General features: G+C 39.7%; 1 protein-coding gene across 1 annotated transcript; it reads right to left on the bottom strand.

Annotated features, from left to right (window-relative positions):
• Positions 1-1877: 1877 nt before the first annotated feature.
• LOC140169576 (uncharacterized) lies at positions 1878-18901 on the bottom strand. The gene is made up of 7 exons (XM_072192839.1): positions 18421-18901; positions 14792-16084; positions 13302-13670; positions 12218-12559; positions 5991-6332; positions 4375-4477; positions 1878-2477 (listed from the first exon to the last, which is right to left on the bottom strand). The coding sequence occupies exons 1-7, from the start codon at positions 18899-18901 to the stop codon at positions 2066-2068; spliced, it is 3342 nt and encodes a 1113-aa protein (XP_072048940.1). The 3' UTR covers positions 1878-2065.
• Positions 18902-20264: the final 1363 nt, after the last annotated feature.

The following is a 20264-nucleotide window of genomic DNA, read 5'->3' as shown; positions in this document are numbered from 1 at the left end:
AACTGACTTAGCCTTAAATAAGGTTGATTTTTGCGTTATTTTAATTTTTTTTTTTTTCTGTTTAAACAAACTTTTTAACATTACTTTAAGTCCTTCATACCTCACTCGACTCCAACTCCAGTTTTTTTAATCCCAGTATGTCCAACTTACTGGATATTTTATAATTCACTCCACTTCAATTTGCGCGCATTTCATTTCGACATTTGAAAACATCCGCCTGCAAATGTGTATGTTTTTGATAGAGAATAAACATCTTTAAAATAAAGACAAAATGAAAATAACAACAAATAATGTTTCTTCTCCTTAAACAAGTTTATTTCAATGCCAATGAGGTTAAGAAATTAGCAGTTGTTCCAAATCTACCTTACACAGAGTGGGCTGACTTTAAAATTGTAGATGTTTCTTGGACAAACATTAAAATTGGGTATCGCTATCAAATGCGTCATAAAAACAAAACGGTAAATGCTAATTTCTTGGTTTTTTCACACAAGGTCACTAATAGATATATCATTTATAAAATGTTTTAAAACCTATAAGGTTCAAATCGGTTCTTAAAAATGGATTCTTTTCTCTATTGCACTTTTTTGACTCACCCTGTATGTCACCTTCACTTCACTGTAATTTTATAGAAATCGAACTTTATTTCATTGAAATAAAGAAAATTCATGATTTTCTTCAAAGTGAATCTTGTGGACTTAACACGGTTTGGAAATAAGCTCTTCAATTTTAGAATGTGTAATGCTCTATAGGTACCAATTCGTATTCCTGATTCTATAGAAATTGTATTCCCAAATATTAAAATTGGGCCCTTGACCTCTTGCTATGGCCAAAACGGGCAAAATTTAATGAAACTTTTCAAGAATCATAAATGCGGGCATAAATAGAATATCCCCTTGCATACACGGGCATATAACCTTTTCAGTACTATTCTACCCATCGCACCTTTGAACCTTGCAGAAATAACAGGGGGCTTGCCAGCAACTGCTGACTTGCTGACAGCTTTACAAATCCGCCACTGTACGCTTGCTTCCACACGCGTCGATATCGCGGGAGTTCCCTGGATGGCCATAATGTTTAAATATAATGTTTACGTTGTTACCAATTTTTGAGCGCATTGTTTATTATTATTATTTCTAAAAACATTCAAATGGAAATAAATCTATAAAATTTAAAATTACAATAATTATTTACAATATAATAGAACAGTAAGTTCGATTTTAAAAATGTTATCGACTAAAACTTAATAGTTGTAGTCTATGAAAAAAAAATACAACCGGGTGAATTATAGAACGCAAACAATACATTCTTTTTGGGCTGTTTTTCACAACATCTAAAGACCTTAACCTGTGCATGATAACACGACTGAACTGTGTTTGAACAGGTCCGTTTTCAAGTGACAATTGTGTGAAATATATGGGGCGCCTATCCACTTTTATTATTCAAGATATATCATTCGTATATAAATTAATATTGGTGAAGTTTTTAATATCGGATGAAGTGCAGATACGCGCCCGGGATACGCGTATTTACTTCTTTATTCGGACAGGGGTTTACAAGGTCAATTTTGTTTACGTTTTATACACACGCAAAAAGGACGCATAGTTTGCTCGTGTGCTGACTTAGATATGTTGAAGTTCGGCATAATTTCGGACCCTATGACAAGATCACATCTAGCGCGTACGCGTTGAAGTTTATTATAATTCGAAACCGGCGTGTTCGATGCATAGGCGTAGATCCGGGCGGGGGGATAAATCCCCTCAATATTTTGCCAGGAGGGATGGTCCATACACTCACCCCCCATGTTGACGCATGTATGTGGATTTCTGAATAAATTAACCTCATAATTATTTGGTCATTTTAGCCCGCAAAATGCCGAATTTTAAACGCTTCGCGCGAATTTATTCCGCTTTTCAACTATTATTTCACCACTTTTGCTTCGATATGGCAAAATGTTACGCGCTCTTTGCACGCATTTATACCATAAACCATGTCGCCGAAAGGTGTTGGATTCACTTTACTTCAAGAACACATTTCCAACTCCATCCCCCCAATGTCAACAAGAAATCTACGCCACTGGTTCGATGTAGCCCACGTTCTCATTTCCCATATTTTCTAATGGCATTTCATAGCCTGAAGCGTCGATAGGAGGAACATAAGTAAAGTATGATACAGGGAGATGTCCAGGATGTTCTGGACCAGATGTGTCGATGGGTGAATGCTGCGATGAGATGTCTGGAGAAGGAATAGATGTGGCGTATGATACGGGATGATGTCCTGGAAGTTCTGGACCAGATGTGTCGACGGGTGAATGCTGTGACGAGATGTCCGTAGAAGGAATTTGTATGGCGTATACAGGATGAAGTCCTGGTTCTGGACCAGATGTGTCGTTGGGTGGCTGCTGCGATGACTTGCTCTTAGGAGGAATATATTCGTAGTATGGTTCAAGTTTAGGAGTTTCTTGTTCCGAGTTCTTTCGCCTGAAAATAGATGATAATAAAAACAGAAAGTATTTATCGTTCGATCATAATACGGTGCATATACCATGTAACCAGTTTGTAACGGGGAAGTGAGCAAGGGATAGTGACAGCCGATACAGGGGTGTGTGGGGGGGGTGTATGTGTGAGGTGTGGAGGTGGAGGTGGGGTTTGCGCGTTGGATATCTTCGATTGCCCGTCATGGTCTTAAAACCCATTCAAGACAGTGACCACGTTTTCTTGAATAGTAAAAATGGATTGGCTTGCATGTAATTGGTGCAGGAGATATTACCTTTTGTTCTAAAACAGTTTGCGATACATATAACGGCACGTCCTACAGCAAAATCGAGCTGATGCTTGTAAATGCTGTCACTAAAAAAGTAAATAATTTGTTTGAGGACAAACCGCAGCAATTGCAATACATTCTCCAAACGTGATTTTATGATTTGCAAGGAGAGATCACACAGGGGCGTAGCAAGAGCATCAGGGGCGCATGGACAAGAAGCAGTATGGGCCCTTTTAACCAGGACGGGTTTTACCTTATGGGGGCCCTGGGCCATTCCAAAATTTGGAGGACCCGAACTCACGTGCCGAGATTCAAGAAGGCATGTACACTCAAGTCAGTGGCCAAGTTTTGGGTTACGTATAATATAGAGGGGGACTAACATATTTTGTTCCGATGTTACCGGACATTTGCGCGCAAAGCACGTGAAAAAATGCAATTTCAGACTATTTTAGCCCCAGATCAAAATGAACTTTGCTATTTGAATGCGCGCGAAGCGCGGAAAATTTTACAATTTTGTCCCATTTTGGCCAAAAAACATGCTGTTATTGGGGTTATAAAACTAAAAGAAAGATGCATTGGGCAATTTTGGGACCCTGGACCCGGGCCTATCTGGCCCAATGGTAAATTTAGCCCTGCTCTCCATTATCAGCCCTTATTTAATTTTCGCTTTTGTGCTCGGGGCCCCTGAACCCTCGGGGGCCCATGGACTTCGTCCACCCTGTCCCCCCGCTTGCTACGCCCCTGAGAGATCAATGGGCGTGTTAGTAAATGTTTAACAGATATACCACATATCAGAATATTGATTGATGCGTTTCAATCCAGCTGGCCAAATCCGGACGACAAGATATGTAGTATTCTATCAAATGAGCTAGTCACCTTATTTAGGGAACAAACCAAAAAATCGATGACGTCCTATAAACGAAACTAGTTTCGTTTTGGGGGAGGGGGTAAAAATACTCGATTACGTTTGTACAAAAACATCGGTCTGAAGAATGTGTCATTATTATTATTATGTCAACATTTTCAATAATGAAATTTATTACGTTTCTGGCAGGGAGGGAGGGGGTCGGGTGAGAAACGAAACTAGTTACGTTTATAGGACGTGATTGATCTTTTGGTTTGTTCCCATACACATCTGTAAAAACGCGGTGTGGAGTTTGTGTAGTCGGACTATCCATGACCAAGTGAACAGCACGTCCGCACTGCATGAATTTGAACCTACGACAGCGAGCTGCTTGCAATAAGGCCGAGTAAAAATAAAAAACATGTTTCTCGTCCGGGTAAAAAAAAGGAAGAGAGGCATAGGAAGAGATTTTCTATTTTTATTGAAAAATATGTGTAAATTCGGTAAATACCCATATAAACATCCGTGTTAGCGTAAAGAATAATGCCTGAAAAAGGTGGAGGCGCTTTTTATTTAATTGTTCTGGTAGGTACACCCCTCTAGTGATCACATCTCAACTTCCAAGACATCTTTTTTCAAAAGTTATAACTGAACTTTAAAAAATAAAAATAAATTTGAAGCGGCCTCAAAAAGGAAGCGGGAGGGGACGAGAAACATGTTTTCTTTTTTATTTGGCCCAAGTTGCAATATAACAAATTGCAATATCTTACCTCCTGCAATTTATCTTTACGCAAATCACAATTATGATTACAAGTAGCCCGACTCCTGCAGTAGTTGCTCCGATAATTATTGTTGATGTTAGTGAAGACCCATCTGTTAATAAATAGAACAAATGAAGACCTGAGCGCAAGAAGACCGTAAGTCCACTTGGCCCGTCAACATGTATACACCAAAGTTAAGTATAGTTTCTTAGGGTTTTATAATGTTTAATACATGTTCCAAGGTGAAAACATCATGAAAGGTTATGAAAGATTTGTTTTGGCCCCTGAACATGTAAAAAACATTACCAAACTATACGAAACCATACGCAACTTAAGTGTATACATGTTGAGGGGCCAAGTGGACTTACTGTCTTCTTGCACTCAGGTCTTCAAATGGAATAGAAATATAATTCCTTCAATTTTCTGTCAGTTAGGGTTTACCGGCAAAAGAGCACATTCGTCGTAACTTGTTCATTAAAATGTCACCCATTCTTTGAATTGCAATCCCTGGCCTTTGCAAAAATTCAAGATAAAATATCTGGAAATTTTGCAAAGGTCCGGGTTTTTTTTACCACTGATGAGGAAGGATATCAGCCAGGGCCGTCGCAAGGGGTTGCACGTTTTCTTGTTGCCCTAGGAAGATTCCTTTGGTCAAAATGGGCTTTTCACCAAAGTCAACTTTCTAAAATAATGCACGTTGCACCAAAACTACGAGTAATTCATGTTTACATCAACATCTTGCTTGGATGTTATAAACTCTACATTATCTTATATTTCGGCCAAGTAATTGCGTTACGGAATTTTTACACTTGCCTTTTAAGGTAATACTTGTATTATTGTACTCTGGTCAATTAAAAGCCTATAGATGAGTTGACCTATGATGTTACATGTTTACATTCGGACCGCCCTCTGTTGTTTCTAGCCGGGCAAAATAACACAGGAGTGTCTATGGCAGACCACATAAATCTCTTCAAAACTCGACTTTTAAAAACCTTTGAAATTGTGTGTGATATTATGTGTATAGCTTGATGCATTTGTAAACAAGTTTGATACAATTTTTAGTACCGGGTGTCCCAAAAAAAGCTTACATGTAGATTTTTGAAAATAATCTAAGTTAATGTTAACAAATATAAATATCCTTTTCGTGACATAATCTATGTACCCTCTACTAGTAAGTGTCAAGTTCACAACCTACGTACTTAGCCCGCATTCCAGACATTCATCACAATGCAACGCGAGGTTCATTATATCACCGTTACAGCCACCGTGCATTTGGCGGGGCACTTGAGTAGGCCCAGCCATAGCATGGCAGATGCAGAATTTTATTCTGACAAACAAAGAATAAAACTTTTAGTTTTATTTCAAGAGTTTGGTTAGAAATGTAAACACAAACGGCAGCGATTTCAAGTCAACAAAATGAAAGCAAGGTCTAAATAAAAAAGATTGTTATAATTATTGATGATATTAGTCTATTCCGTTCGCCCACTTCACAGTTCGTATCCTAGCAGTTTTAGTTGTAAAGAGTTTGCATTGATCCCCGTTTTTTTAAATTTTTTTGTGTTTTTTTTGTTTGTTTTTTGTTGATATTTCTAAATGTAAGGCATGGTTAAAACAAGTGCACATACCATAAACATTGAGCATTATGCTCGTTTCAGCAACAGGAGCACCATCGACAGGGATACTCGCTCTGCAAACAACAAGTTGACCATGATACTCTCGTTCTGGTGTAAATGTAAATGTAGATGTCGTATCAACAAGCTCGTCGTTTCCTACTGTTGGAGACATCGGTGGTCCTACTCCATTACGCTGCGTGATGTTGTTAATAAACCATTCAAACTCCGCTGATGGCCGAGTATCTTTTGCTTCACATGTAAGTGTGTGCGATACACCTTGTATGACATTGATGGATCCGTCTTTTTCTCTGCCAATATCGTCAAAAATTGACATTCTATGATCATAGGGAGGAACTGGTAAAATAATAGATCAAAAGGAGACAAAGTAAACATTAGTATTCACACATTTTGCAAGCCCCGAGTACCAGCACAACATCTCATTCATTCATTCAATCAAATCAAATCAAATCAAATCAAATCAATCAATCAAACAATAAATCAATCGTTCGTTCGTTCGTATATTCATTCATCTTTATTTCATTCAATAACAGTGAACTTTTTCACTTTGGATGTAATTAATTCCACTTTTTTTCTGATGTCTATTTTCTCGACTTACGTCCAAATTCATTCGCCCGGTAATTTTTTCTGGGACACCCTGTACAAGTGTACCACAGATGGCAGATATCAAGAAATTTTTAATTATTTCAAGCAGCAGGCTATAGAGAAAGACTGGCATCCTTTTCAATGATGTGCGCCCTTATTTTTGCTCATGCATGATGGTCGAATTCAGCACCGTGGAAGCTAGAGCTGGCGTTTGAACTTGAAAATCGGTGTACTATGAAAGCCGGTTAGATTTCATGATGGAATTTGAATGTATGTGATACTAGTGATGTGAGTAATTATGATGTGTGTGTGTGCTGGGGGGGGGGGGGGGTGTACATAGGCCTGTATGTTAAGTAGTTAAGCTTATAGATTTCATGCACGTGAAAATGAAGGCTGTTGATAATGCACTTGTCGATTGAAACCCTGACCCACTCCAGCCCCTGCCTGCCTGCCTGGTGCCCGGGGATAGCCGGGCAGTTTATAACAATAGGGCATTGACACAAATCTTGTCCCTGTAGGGCCGGCCATGTGTCATATCTTGAAAATCAATGTACTATGAAAGCCGGTTAGATTTCATGCTGGAATTTGAATGTATGTGATACGGTACTAGTGATGTGATTAATTATGATTGTAGGGGGGTGCATATGCCTGTATGTTCAGTAGTTAAGCTTGTAGATTTCATGCACGGGAAAATGAAGGCTGTTGATAATGCACTTGTCAATTGAAAACCTGACCCACTCCAGCCCCTGCCTGCCGAGTAGTCGGAAAATAGCCGGGCAGTTTATAACAGACGGGCATTGAAACAAAATTTGTCCCTGTAGGGCCGGCCATGTGTCGTACCCTGTCGGTCGGGGACTTGGCCGGGAGTTTTAACATTTTTGAAATTTAGCTCTGGTATAATTATGTCTCAGCCACCCCTCCTCTGGTACCCTGGCCATGGGGGGAGGGGGTGGGCTGGAAATTGACAGCTGCATATAGCCATATCTTTGATAACATGGAAGTATAGTGATAGTGTATATTATAGCTGCATGATGAGTTTATCCTCTAAATAGGCACAATTTCACGGCTTTACCAGACGCGTAATGGTGCGAGTCAATTAAACGTCATTTTGTGCGTAGGTAGTTGTAATTCAAAAAACTGCGATAATTTAAAATGACTTCAATTTTGCAATGAAAAGCGAATCCACCAACATTTTCTCGTAGATCTATCATTGGTATGTATATAGCATGTGGCATTGAGCTAATTTGTCCTTGTACTAACCTAAGACCATGCACTTTCTTCATCAAAGGATTATATTCACATAGTCATATTAACATGTACCTGTACAGACATCACCCCCTCCCACACACCCCCATGATGACAACAATTTTTGTTAAAAAACACGTTACTGTATTTTATCCGAGGTAATTGCAGACCCCAGTCCTCCCATATGGTACCCTATAACCCTAAACCTGGGCCATAACACTCACCATAATTATGATCATAAACCTAACCTAACCCTAATCCTAACATACCCTTAACAGGTAAACCGTAATCCTAAATCAATTCTTAGCCCAAACCCTAATCATATAGCCTTGGAAAGGGATCCTCCTTTTGAACGGATAATGGATTGGACATTCAAAATCACATTTGCCACACAATGTGAAATTACTTTCTAGTTTTAAAATAAACTGGACTTATGGTGTTTATAGTGGGAGAAGATGTGCGGTACATTGCGCTATAATTTCTATTCGCTTAGAAATTATCCGGATACTTGTCCACCATAAACACTAGCAGTATATGTATGTACGGTACATCGATATCTTTCTCAACCGAAGGATATTGTCGGGAGATATTTGTACTATAAACACACCAGTATAAATTGTGTGCGGCATTACCGGAAGTAGGAGCTTCTTCATGATGCGTATAATGCCCGCAGGACATTCGGAACGATTCTCACCCCCCTAGAGCTATCAACACAGAGGCTACATGTTTGCCGCCATGATCATAATTGTTGAATGGGCTGTTTATAGCTCGCGCCACAATATTTACATATTCCCCGTGTGACCTCGGGGACATTCAAAATGTACGATAATGTTATAGTTGGTATATAATTTGTGCGGTAACTGTGTCTCAGAGCGTGTTTATCGGGGTGTTTATAGTGGGAGCAGATGTGCGGTACATTGCGGTACAATTTCTACCCGGTTAGAGATTATCCGGATACTTGCCCACTATAAACACTAGCAGTATATGTATGTACGGTACATCGAAATCCTTCTCAACCGAAGGACATTGTGGCGAGATATTCCCACTATAAACACACCAGTATACATTGTGTGCGGTATTTATACCGTAAGTAGGAGCTTCTTCATGATGCGTAGGATGCGCGCAGGACATTCGGAACGATTCTCACCCCAATAGTTATAAAAACAGAAGCTACATGTTCACCGCCATGATCATATTGTTGAATGGAATGTTTATAGCTCGCGCCACAATATTTACACATTCCCCGTGTGACCTCGGGGTCATTGCAAATGTACGATAATGTTAGTTGGTATATAATTTGTGCGGTAACTGTGTCTCACTATAAACAGCAAGGGTATCAGTATATATACAAGGATTATCGTATACGGTATGCTCAAAATGCGGTATATTCACTATAAACACGCTCTCAGAGAGCGTGTTTATAGTGGGAGCAGATGTGTGGTACATTGCGGTATAATTTCTATCCGGTCAGAAATTATCCGGATACTTGCCCAATATAAACACTAGCAGTATATGCATGTACGGTACATCGATATCCTTCTCAACCGAAGGATATTGTGGCGAGATATTTGCACTATAAACACACCAGTATAAATTTTGTGCGGTATTACCAGAAGTAGGACCTTCTTCATGATGCGTAGGATGCGCGCAGGACATTCGGAACGATGCTCACCCCCAAGAGTTAATTATCAAAACAGAAGCTACATGTTCACCGCCATGATCATATTGTTGAATGGAATGTTTATAGCTCGCGCCACAATATTTACACATTCCCCGTGTGACCTCGGGGTCATTGCAAATGTACGATAATGTTAGTTGGTATATAATTTGTGCGGTAACTGTGTCTCACTATAGAGGCCCTGCATGAAATTATCGATTGGCTCCAGACAAAGGATTTGAACCGGTGTCCTTCACCGTGGTTATAGCGGAGTGCAGTCCATTCAATCAAATGTTGTCATCAACCTATTTGATCGTAGTGCAGGGTTATGTGTGTGAGACGAACTGTCACGGTACATTGCAATCATGCTTTTATTGAATGCATTTGAGTAGTCCGCCATATTTACGGGATGATACGTCACATGCAAGGCCTCTATAAACAGCAAGGGTATCAGTATATATACAAGGATTATCGTATACGGTATGCTCAAAATGCGGTATATTCACTATAAACACGCTCTCAGAGAGCGTGTTTATAGTGGGAGCAGATGTGTGGTACATTGCGGTATAATTTCTATCCGGTCAGAAATTATCCGGATACTTGCCCAATATAAACACTAGCAGTATATGCATGTACGGTACATCGATATCCTTCTCAACCGAAGGATATTGTGGCGAGATATTTGCACTATAAACACACCAGTATAAATTTTGTGCGGTATTACCGGAAGTAGGACCTTCTTCATGATGCGTAGGATGCGCGCAGGACATTCGGAACGATGCTCACCCCCAAGAGTTAATTATCAAAACAGAAGCTACATGTTCACCGCCATGATCATATTGTTGAATGGAATGTTTATAGCTCGCGCCACAATATTTACACATTCCCCGTGTGACCTCGGGGTCATTGCAAGTGTACGAGAATGTTAGTTGGTATATAATTTGTGCGGTAACTGTGTCTCACTATAAACAGCAAGGGTATCGGTATATATACACAAGGATTATCGTATACGGTATACTCAAAATGCGGTATATTCACTATAAACACGCTCAGAGAGGTGTGTAGTGGTCTTTTCGGCAGTTGTATAAATGTTAAAAATACCCATTTTTAAGCCAAGTTTGCAAGATGATTATGCGAGTTCCTCAATACTGTTACATAATGAAATTTGGGGCCTAAATTGTATTGAAATAATGCTTAGAACTGGACTATTCCATTATTTCTTTGGTGTCAGTACCCCGGTCACTACTAAAATTCCCTCTGTGCTGATTTAAAAATAACCTTTTTGCATCAAGCTTTATGTACCCAGGCTCAAATGAATACTGTCTCTTTCTTCCAAGGAACGCAGGTAGGGCCTACAATAATTGTTTTCTATCACTATGTAGTGAACAGAACAACAACGACAATAATATATTGGAACACTACATTGATCAAGCAGGGGTGTTATTGTGTTAAACATAAAAACGCTTATCTACAGTATCTATGACTCTCGATTTTTGAAATACCAATCATGCTGCTGACATTAAATAGATTTCGGGGTTTGTATTGAAGGTCCTTTGAGGGTTGATATAGTATACTGTCTTCTTTCATCTGAGTGACATCTCTCTCTTAAGATGGTGCAGACCACCAAATAACCTCTCCATCATAGTGAAAAGCATGTAAAAATCTACATTTTAAGCGGTATTTTCTACTACGCATGTATTAAATAAAGTCTAAATGTTCACTTCAGCTCCAATTTTGTCTGTCTTTACGGGTTCAGTTTTTACTAACAAATGTTGGAAAGTGACGGTGCTATTTCAACACCGAAACTACTCCCTATTCCAGAAAAATACAGCACTAATGTTTTGGGATTAAAAAATATTATCCTGTTTTGCCAACTAAATCCTAACCCTTTAGTTAGTCCTAACTGGCAATAAAAGTCAAATTTTAATATTTGGCCAATTTTTGGAAATAAGGGCCAAGAACATGCGTTTTTAGGGTGTTTTTCGTATGCTGTGGCAAGCAAGCCCATAGACTTGTACTAAGACTAATTTCAGTTTATGCATTCGAATTTTTGGAAAAGACATGATTCATTCTTATAACCCACCATTTAATTAAAGTAACACAGAAAAGTCAAAATTACAGCAAAATTTCGGCATAAACTTAAGATTTTGAATGCTTAGGAACAAGTCTTTGATTTTTGTGACTCGATTGTCAGAAAACAAGCCGAAAATGCACGTTTTTGGATCTTTTTTCAAGAAATTAGTAAAATAGTGATTTATTTGGCATTATTTGTAATCCCCAAAAATTAGTGCTGTATTTTTCTGGAATGGGGAGTAGTACTAAAACTGGCTCTGTTACAAATGTAGCAATTATTCAGAGAGAGCCTACTTTTCTTGGGTTGTTTTTCCCTTCCTAATAGTATAATGTATTTTGCTCATGCTTGGTTTACTTTGGTTGCAGCTCTCCCCTGGTGGCAGTGGTATGCAAAGAAAAGATCAGCGAAAGAAACTGATACTGGCTATTCGGGGGTAAAATGTTTAAGGACATGTTCACATAATGAGGGAATTTGCCAAATGTTACTGGGGAAATTTGCCTTGCGAAAGGGGCTTGAATCTCAAACATGTTCATTAACCCCAATACCTTTGCTCGTGCTAAAATTTCCTTTGAATATTAATTGGATTCAAAAACTCATACCCAAAAACTTCAGAAAAAAATGGATACTAACAGACTTTGGCATGGGGACCAATATACTCACCATTTACATCTAAGACTACTGAAGTTATCATCTGTTGATCCAGAGCAGGGTGATCATCATCCACAATACACCACACAAACTTGCCTCCATGACTCTCCTCCGGTATAAAAGTAAACTCACTTATCGTATCCTCAAGTTTCCCTTCCTTTCGCATCCTTGTGGTGATGTTGTCGGCTTGGATACCGACGGATTCTATGGACCAGTGAGCATAAGCGGCTGGTCTTGCTCCCTTGATGGTACAGGTGAATGTACGGGGTACCCCTGCGGTGACCTGCACAGTAGTACCTGTCAGGTAACCTGATGAGTTGTTGACATCTGCTAATGTTTGAGCACTTGGGGGAACTGAAAAAAAAAGAGATTCAGATTAAAATATTTCACAAATATTAAAAAACATTTTTTACAATTAATTTGAACTAAACACATCAAAAGAAATAAGACCCCCTCTGAACATGTCGTCATAACATTGTAAGGTTTCGTTTTGTACCAATAAAACTAACTTTGAAATAATTATATGACTGTTTACTAAGTGCTGTGTGAAAATGAGCGATTTCCATGACTTCAGGGCTGAATGAGCCTAAATTGAAGGCAAAAACTGCCCTTTTCAAAAGTCACAAAGTAGGCCTATGCTTGTCACAAAAGTTGAAGTAAAATCCTCACCAAGTGAACATTTACTGTAATGTGTATCGATTCTTGATCATTCAGCCATGCAAATCCCCTTGGTGCAGAGTTCAGCACAGTGAGTTGTAAGATGGCCAGTTCCATTCCTTGTCTCAATATGCCTTTGCAGTTAACAAGCACAGGCCTACTTTGTGACTTTTGGAAAGGGCAGTTTTTGTCTTCAATTTGGGTTCATTCAGCCATGAAGTCATGGACATCTTTCATTTTCACAAAACACTTAGTAAACAATCATATAATTATTTCTAAGTAAGTTTTATTGGTACAAAGTTTTACTTTAAGATGTTATGACGAAATTTTCAGAGGGGGACTTATTTCTTTTGATGTGTTTATTAATTTGAACTATTTCCCCCTTGCTGTCATAGACTTTCAATTTACTTCTCAAACCTTACATATGCTTTTCACTTACTTGTAACAATCAGATACGTTGACGACTGCCCATTACCAACAAGGGCAGTCACCTCACACGTGTATCTTCCATCATCTGCCAGCTTCACTTGTTTGACCGTCAGCGGGCCTTTCCATGTCCTGTCCACATCCATGACATATTTACCATTATTGAAATTGTTCAGTTGACAAGAGGTCGGACTGGAACAGATGTAGGATGCTACCGTACTGACTCCTTGCGTGGACTCGTTCAGTTTTGACCAAGTCAGAGCGGCGAGAGTGTTATTGGCGTCCGATGTTGGGGGAGAGTAGTCACAGGGTAGGACTGCATCTTCGTTAACACGAACTTGAACTTCTTTCGCTGTGGTCACTGTTGTACTGCTATTTACATCTGTGCACAAAGAAACAAACAGATTGGTAATTAATTGTTACATAATTATGACAATGGTAATAACTTATGATATGGCAAGTTAGATTTAAACTGTCATTCAACACAACATATATTGAGATAGTTACCTCAATATTTCGATGTGTACAACACACATCCTCATATCAGGAGGACTCCAATGATGAACTGATGGAGTTGAATGTCCTGCTCTCGACCTTTGATGTCCTTTCTATTGATCGGATTAGGACATTATATAATGAAGGGAGCTCAAGTCCTTGATCTGTGGCTACATATACCAGATTAACTGCACCGAATGCACAAAATCTTACATCGGACAGTCTGGAAGACAACTGGGACAGAGACTTAAAGAACATAAGTCCACTGCTCCCAGCAGGACACCATCTGCCGTGTCTGAACACAGTACAGATACTCATCACCAAATTGACTGGGATAATGTCAAGGTTTTGAATCGCGAAGACAGAGAATACCCCCGCCTGGTGCGGGAGGCCCTTCAAATCAGAAAACACACTCCAGCACTCAACCGTGATCAAGGACTTGAGCTCCCTTCATTATATATGCCCTAATCCGATCAATAGAAAGGACATCAAAGGTCGAGAGCAGGACATTCAACTCCATCAGTTCATCATTGGAGTCCTCCTGATGAGGATGTGTGTTGTACACATCGAAATATTGAGGTAACTATCTCAATATATCTTGGGTTGAATGACAGTTTAAATCTAACTTGCTTGATTATCTACCAACACGTATGAGCATACACAGTAACTTATATGTCCTTAAATATATTGATGAAGCTGGCCAGTATGCAACCCTATGTGCTGTTGACTTAAAAGCATTTGACAGGATTAATCACAACATTGCTGTTTAAAGAAGTTAACTGATCTCGGGACTGAACTACTCCTGATAAACAGGACTCAAGTCTGGTACTTATGGATACGAGCGAGAGGTCAGTGGTTAGAGCGCTCGCCCCACATTTTCTTGTTGGAGTATTTTGCCTTGGAATGTAATATAAAGCAAGTTAAAAACAATATGTTTTGAAATATTTTGGTATTGCTCGTTGAGCGTACAATTTCATATTGCTCAACATCCCACTTCCCAAAGCTTACCTGCTGTTTGAAATCCGTTGGCTGCAAAGACGTAAGATCTTGCATAGAAGTTGTGCATACCATATACAGTAACATAGAATTTTGCCATTTGATTGGTATGAGATACCGTATGAGGTCCAGCAGACACATTGGTGCGTAAACAGCACATTGATTGGTCGAGAGTTTTAAGGACATCCGATTTGATTTCCATCATAGGCGACTCATCTAGGAAAACTCCATCGACATAGTCACATGCAATTATAACACTTGTGTATTGATTGTCATAAATTAACGATTGTTGAAATGATATGAACGGGGATATGAATGTGACATTGTTGATGAACGAGGCAATAGGTGGGACGATTAACATAGATGGATTACCGCGACAACATCTACGGCCAGTGGCCACTTGAGCATAATAACCTTTCATATACTGTACCACCATAATGGGTTGGTCTGATGTAAATGATACAACGCTGTCACCTGTGACTTCTTCTTCGTGAAAGGACTCGGCTGCAATGTGTGTAATGCTATCGTCCGACATGTGTAATGTTGCTGAATGCATCGCAGTGTATACCCTGTATACATATCCAGAATGTACACTTAGAAATGGAGTCAAGATAAAACTGGAACCCCAATTATGTACTGGTGGTAATTGCTCCAGTAAGCCATCTTCAAAATCGACATCATTAGGTACTTTTGCCCAAGTCCCTGATAACACAGCAACTGGCTTATCGCTTTGCACAAGAGTTCCTGAAAGATCCTCATAGTCGCCCCCATTGAACCGAAAGCTTTCAAATTGTTTTAGCATTACTTGAACATTTCCTGCGGGCGTTGTGATGTTAATAGACGTATCGGAGTAGATCGATGATATACAGATGAACGCCGGGTAGTTTGTTTCTGTGGCTTTGTAAGATGCTATATAGTATTCCGTGCCTAACTGTGAAGTTGGTAGCACAGTAAATGCGTCTCCTTGCGTATACCAGTTATTCATTACATACACTGATACGTCATCTGAGGCCCTCACAATTAATGTTTTATATAACGGGCGCATTTGCTCCTGGGGGTAAAATTTCAAGTAATTGTTGCTTACTACTGTAGGAAGGCGAATAGAGGCAGGATTGTCTCTGGTAATATTGTTGTAACTAACTTCATACCCAGGTATGCCACGGTAGTCAATTATTGACAAATCCGCAAAGATTGATGTGCGTGATGACGTGGTGATATATACGTGCGCGGGGTAAGAACAGTATTTCAAACAGGATATGCTGAAGACATAATTTTTGTATAACGGTGTGACCGCTTTCCCTGTACCTGTAGAACACAAGAATAATACTAGTAAATAATAAGAACCATGCCGTTAACGATGCACAGTGTATTTTACCCATACGAAAAATCATTCCGTACGGACCGTAACGTGCATGCACAGATCACTGACAGTAACGCAATCAACCAATCAGCAGTTGGAAAATCGTTAACCCAATGACGTCATCGCTGCATTTTCATTGATAAAATTCAAAATCGTTCAAAAACATGAGTTTTTAATTGCAGATATTTAATTATTGTAATCATGAATGTCAATGCCTAACTTAAATTAACATTGTGTATTATCGTAGCGTTGAATGCGCTAAAGCTTGTGAGGCGGATCCTTTGCAAATTTGGCGGATCTTTTGTTTTTTGTGACATTAAAAATCCATCTTTCGCATGGCCGCTGTGTGTGTGCAGGCGCGGATCCAGGCATGGGCACACCGGGCCCGTGCCCCCCCCCCCTTTTCGAGGGTCCTAATTTTTTTTTTTTTTTACAATTTTGTTGGAAAAAAATAAATAAAACCCCTCTGTTTTGCTTTTCATTTTTACATCAACGGCCTCCCATGCCAGTGACGGATCCATGCAGGGGCACACCCGGACCGTGCCCCCTTTCATAGTCCATGAATTGGCTTCAATTCGGCCTTTATTTTTAATTTTTCCAAATACTGAGGGGCGCATCCTCCCGGGTCCCTCAGACACCCTCCCTCCGCGTATGGATAAAGAAGTCAATAGGCATCTTTTTTGGACCAGGCGCGGATCCAGCTAGGTTGAAGGGCTGTGCCCCGCCCCCTTCACGGCTAAAAAAATGAGGAAAGGAGAGAAGAGAAAGGGCGAAAATGAGAGAAGAAAAGAAGAGAAAATGGAGAAGACCGGGTGAGAAGAAGGGAAAAATATTTGCACGTATTTGAGTGGGCCCAAGCCTATATACTTGTCTGTGATTATTGTAGGCATTGCTTGAAGGCGGGTCCTCTGCCCAAAAGCCTTTCGAAATTACTGCGGGCCCGATACGCAGGGCCCGTCACATTTGATCACCAAATCAGTATTACGACGGACTCAATGCTGACTTCAACACCAATCCGTGCATGAAAGTGGCAGTCGGGACCAGTCCCGGGACAAGTAACTAATATTTAAAATTTTGCAAATTGAGTTCGGGGCCTTTTTTATTTTAAGCAATGATAATAGTGTAAACATGATGCACCAAATGATTTAAATGGGACCTTCATTTTGCAAAATTTTTCAACTTCTGAGGAGAGATAAACAGGTGACCGTTTTCACTTCTGTTTTGGACATCCGTACACTTTATGTTTTAACATGTTTAAGCAATATAATTAGGCCTACAGTAAAGTGAATATTGGTCTACGAGTGGCTTCAATTGTGCCATCATTTTCATACATTTTCTAACTTCTCGGAGGGGGAACATCCTCCTCAGACACACCGCGCGCGTATGCACAAAGAAGTTGCCATTTTCACTTCTGCTTTGGACACCAGGCCCTTTATGTTTCAAGCAATAATTGATACATTAGTGAAAATTTGTCGACGAATGACTTCAAATAACAGTATTAAAATTTTCCACCAAATGGTTTCAATTGGGCCTTCAATTTTCCAACTTCTCAGGAGGGAACACCCCCCCCCCCTCTGCGTATGCATAAAGAAGTTGCCATTTTCACTTTTGCTTTGGACACCAGACCCTTTATGTTTAAAGCAAACATTCATAGTGAAAAATTGTCGACGAATGACTTCAATTGGACCGTCATTTCACAAATTTTCGGCTTTATCAAATTAAAACTTTACACATTAATAGTGCCAAAATGGTCCACCAAATGGCTTCAATTAGATCTTCATTGTGCAAAAGTTTCTCACTTCTGAGTGGGACCCCCTGCGTATGCATAAAGAAGTTAACCGTCTTCGCTTCTGTTTTGGACACCCGACCCTAATAATAATTTACACAATAAAAGTGAATTAAAAAGCTTGTCGACAAAATGACTTCAATTGGACCATCATTTCGCAAAATTTTTGGTTTTTTCAAATTAAAATTTTACACAATAATAGTGCCAAAATGGTCCACAAAATGGCTTCAATTGTGTCTTCATTTTGCAAATGTTTCTCACTTATGAGGGGGGCACATCCCCCCTCAGACACCCCCTGCGTCGCGCAAGCGCGACGTACGTCCCTGCCGCGCCGATGATTCTAAGTTTGTGCCCCCCCTTTTCACAAATCCTGGATCCGCCACTGTGTGTGTGTGTGTGGGAACGGGGTCAGCTATTAATATTTGACAATGTGCCTGAAAGTAAAGTACTACCCATCTAATTTATAGTACATAGTACATAGTACATAGTACATACCATCGTTGCAAATGACGCCTGCATCTTGATAATGGCCAGGACAGTTCTGATTTCCCCATCCATTATGCCTGCATTCATCTAATCTGTTTTCTGATCCTGAACAGCTAACATCATCCAGCCATACTGGTCCAGTACCCTGTCCAAACTCAGCACTGGTATAAAGGAAATGACTCAGGGTACTGATAACACCTCTTGCATCACCAGATGGAAATCCAAGTTGACGACAAACTACCATTGCGTCATCATCATCCCACGAGTCAGCACACACTGTACCCCATGCGTTATTATAAAATACTTCCACTCTGCCTTCATTTGTATTCAGGCCACCAACAAGACGGACTTCGCCAGGATCTAAATAAGACAAAATAAGCCAGAAAGATTTATAAGCAGTGCCGCAGTCAAGAACTAAGCTCATACGAGACATACGAGCAGCGCTCTTCACTGGCTCCTGCAAAATCACCAAAATACATTGTATCTGCATTGAATAGTTGCTTGAATTTTATATTGCTATATACATCTTCATGTCAAGATTCTGCTAATGTGCTTTGATTGGTGGATTTCATCATCGTTTCGTGGCATTTGGTAAATTTGTTTTGAATTTTGCTAGTATAACTGAACATATAAATTGCTCTAGTGTAACTGTATTGGAACAACAAACTCTGTTTCATCGATGTATTGATTATTGATTTTTGACTTAGTGTATTTTTAAGCATTCACTTGTGACTTAAAATACACTGACCTCCTGTATCATCATCAGAAAAGGTGCGATAAACTCTTTTCAACTGTGTTCACTGGTGCAAAGGCCTAGCAAAATTTGCAAAAGTAAACCTAATCAACTTGATATAATGCCTATGATAATTAGCTGTGAAGACTGTAAGACATCGAAAGGAAAGGTGGTTGAACTTCGACAAAGTGAATTAATGCTCTGTAATGAGTGTGAAAACAAACGACAAAGTGCATACAGAACGCAATTAATGAATAAAGAACATGACAAAGCTCGTAATACCCCTAGCAAACTATTGAAAGCAGGCACCGATGGCTTGTCTAGATATGTTGCTTCCCTTATGTCTTCTGAAAGTCACGAAAACCCAAATCATGAACAAGAACGCCTGAAAGAAAACACTTCCCAAGCCGCAACACCGTCTGAAGACGATAGTGTATCTTTATGTAACAGCAGCAAATGCACCAAGTCTCAAGGTGTTTTCACAAAATGCAACAACTGTTCCAAAGATTATCATCTTGCTTGTGTCGGATTAAAAAAACGACCGAGCATGAAATCAAACTGGGCATGTCCTGATTGCAAAACGAGTAATATAAATACCCATGCAATCGTGCAGAAATTGCAACAAACAGTAGATTCCCTTCAATCGACGGTATCCAAAATGATTTCAGACCAAAACAAGCTCAGAAACCGACAACAATCACTAGAAACAGAAAATAATCAGCTAAAGAAACATGTGGCTGAAATGAAGACACAAGTAACAGAGCTATTAACGCAAAAGGTTTCTCAAGAGTCCTCAGAAAGTACAACACAAGCAAGAGACCCTCCGAAGTCTTTCATTATTGGTGACTCGATGCTCCGTGAAATTAACAGCAAAAACTTTCAAAATGCAGATGTGGAGGTTAAACCTGGAGCAACGACAAATGATATTTTTAGGGAAATTAACTCAACACCCAACCTTGATAGGTACGGGGACATCATTGTGCATGTCGGCACCAATGACGTGTCAAATGGTTCAGATACTGATTCCATCACCGCATCAATGGAAGCGATCATAACATCCGCAATGGTGAAGGCTCCAACTGCTCAAGTTCATATCTCAGCAGTTTGTCCACGACGTACT

This window comes from Amphiura filiformis, chromosome 14, assembly GCF_039555335.1.
Source record: "Amphiura filiformis chromosome 14, Afil_fr2py, whole genome shotgun sequence".
Classification (NCBI taxonomy): Eukaryota; Metazoa; Echinodermata; class Ophiuroidea; order Amphilepidida; family Amphiuridae; genus Amphiura; species Amphiura filiformis.
Note: the sequence above shows the minus strand (reverse complement) of the source record. Positions and strands in the feature narration are given on the sequence as shown.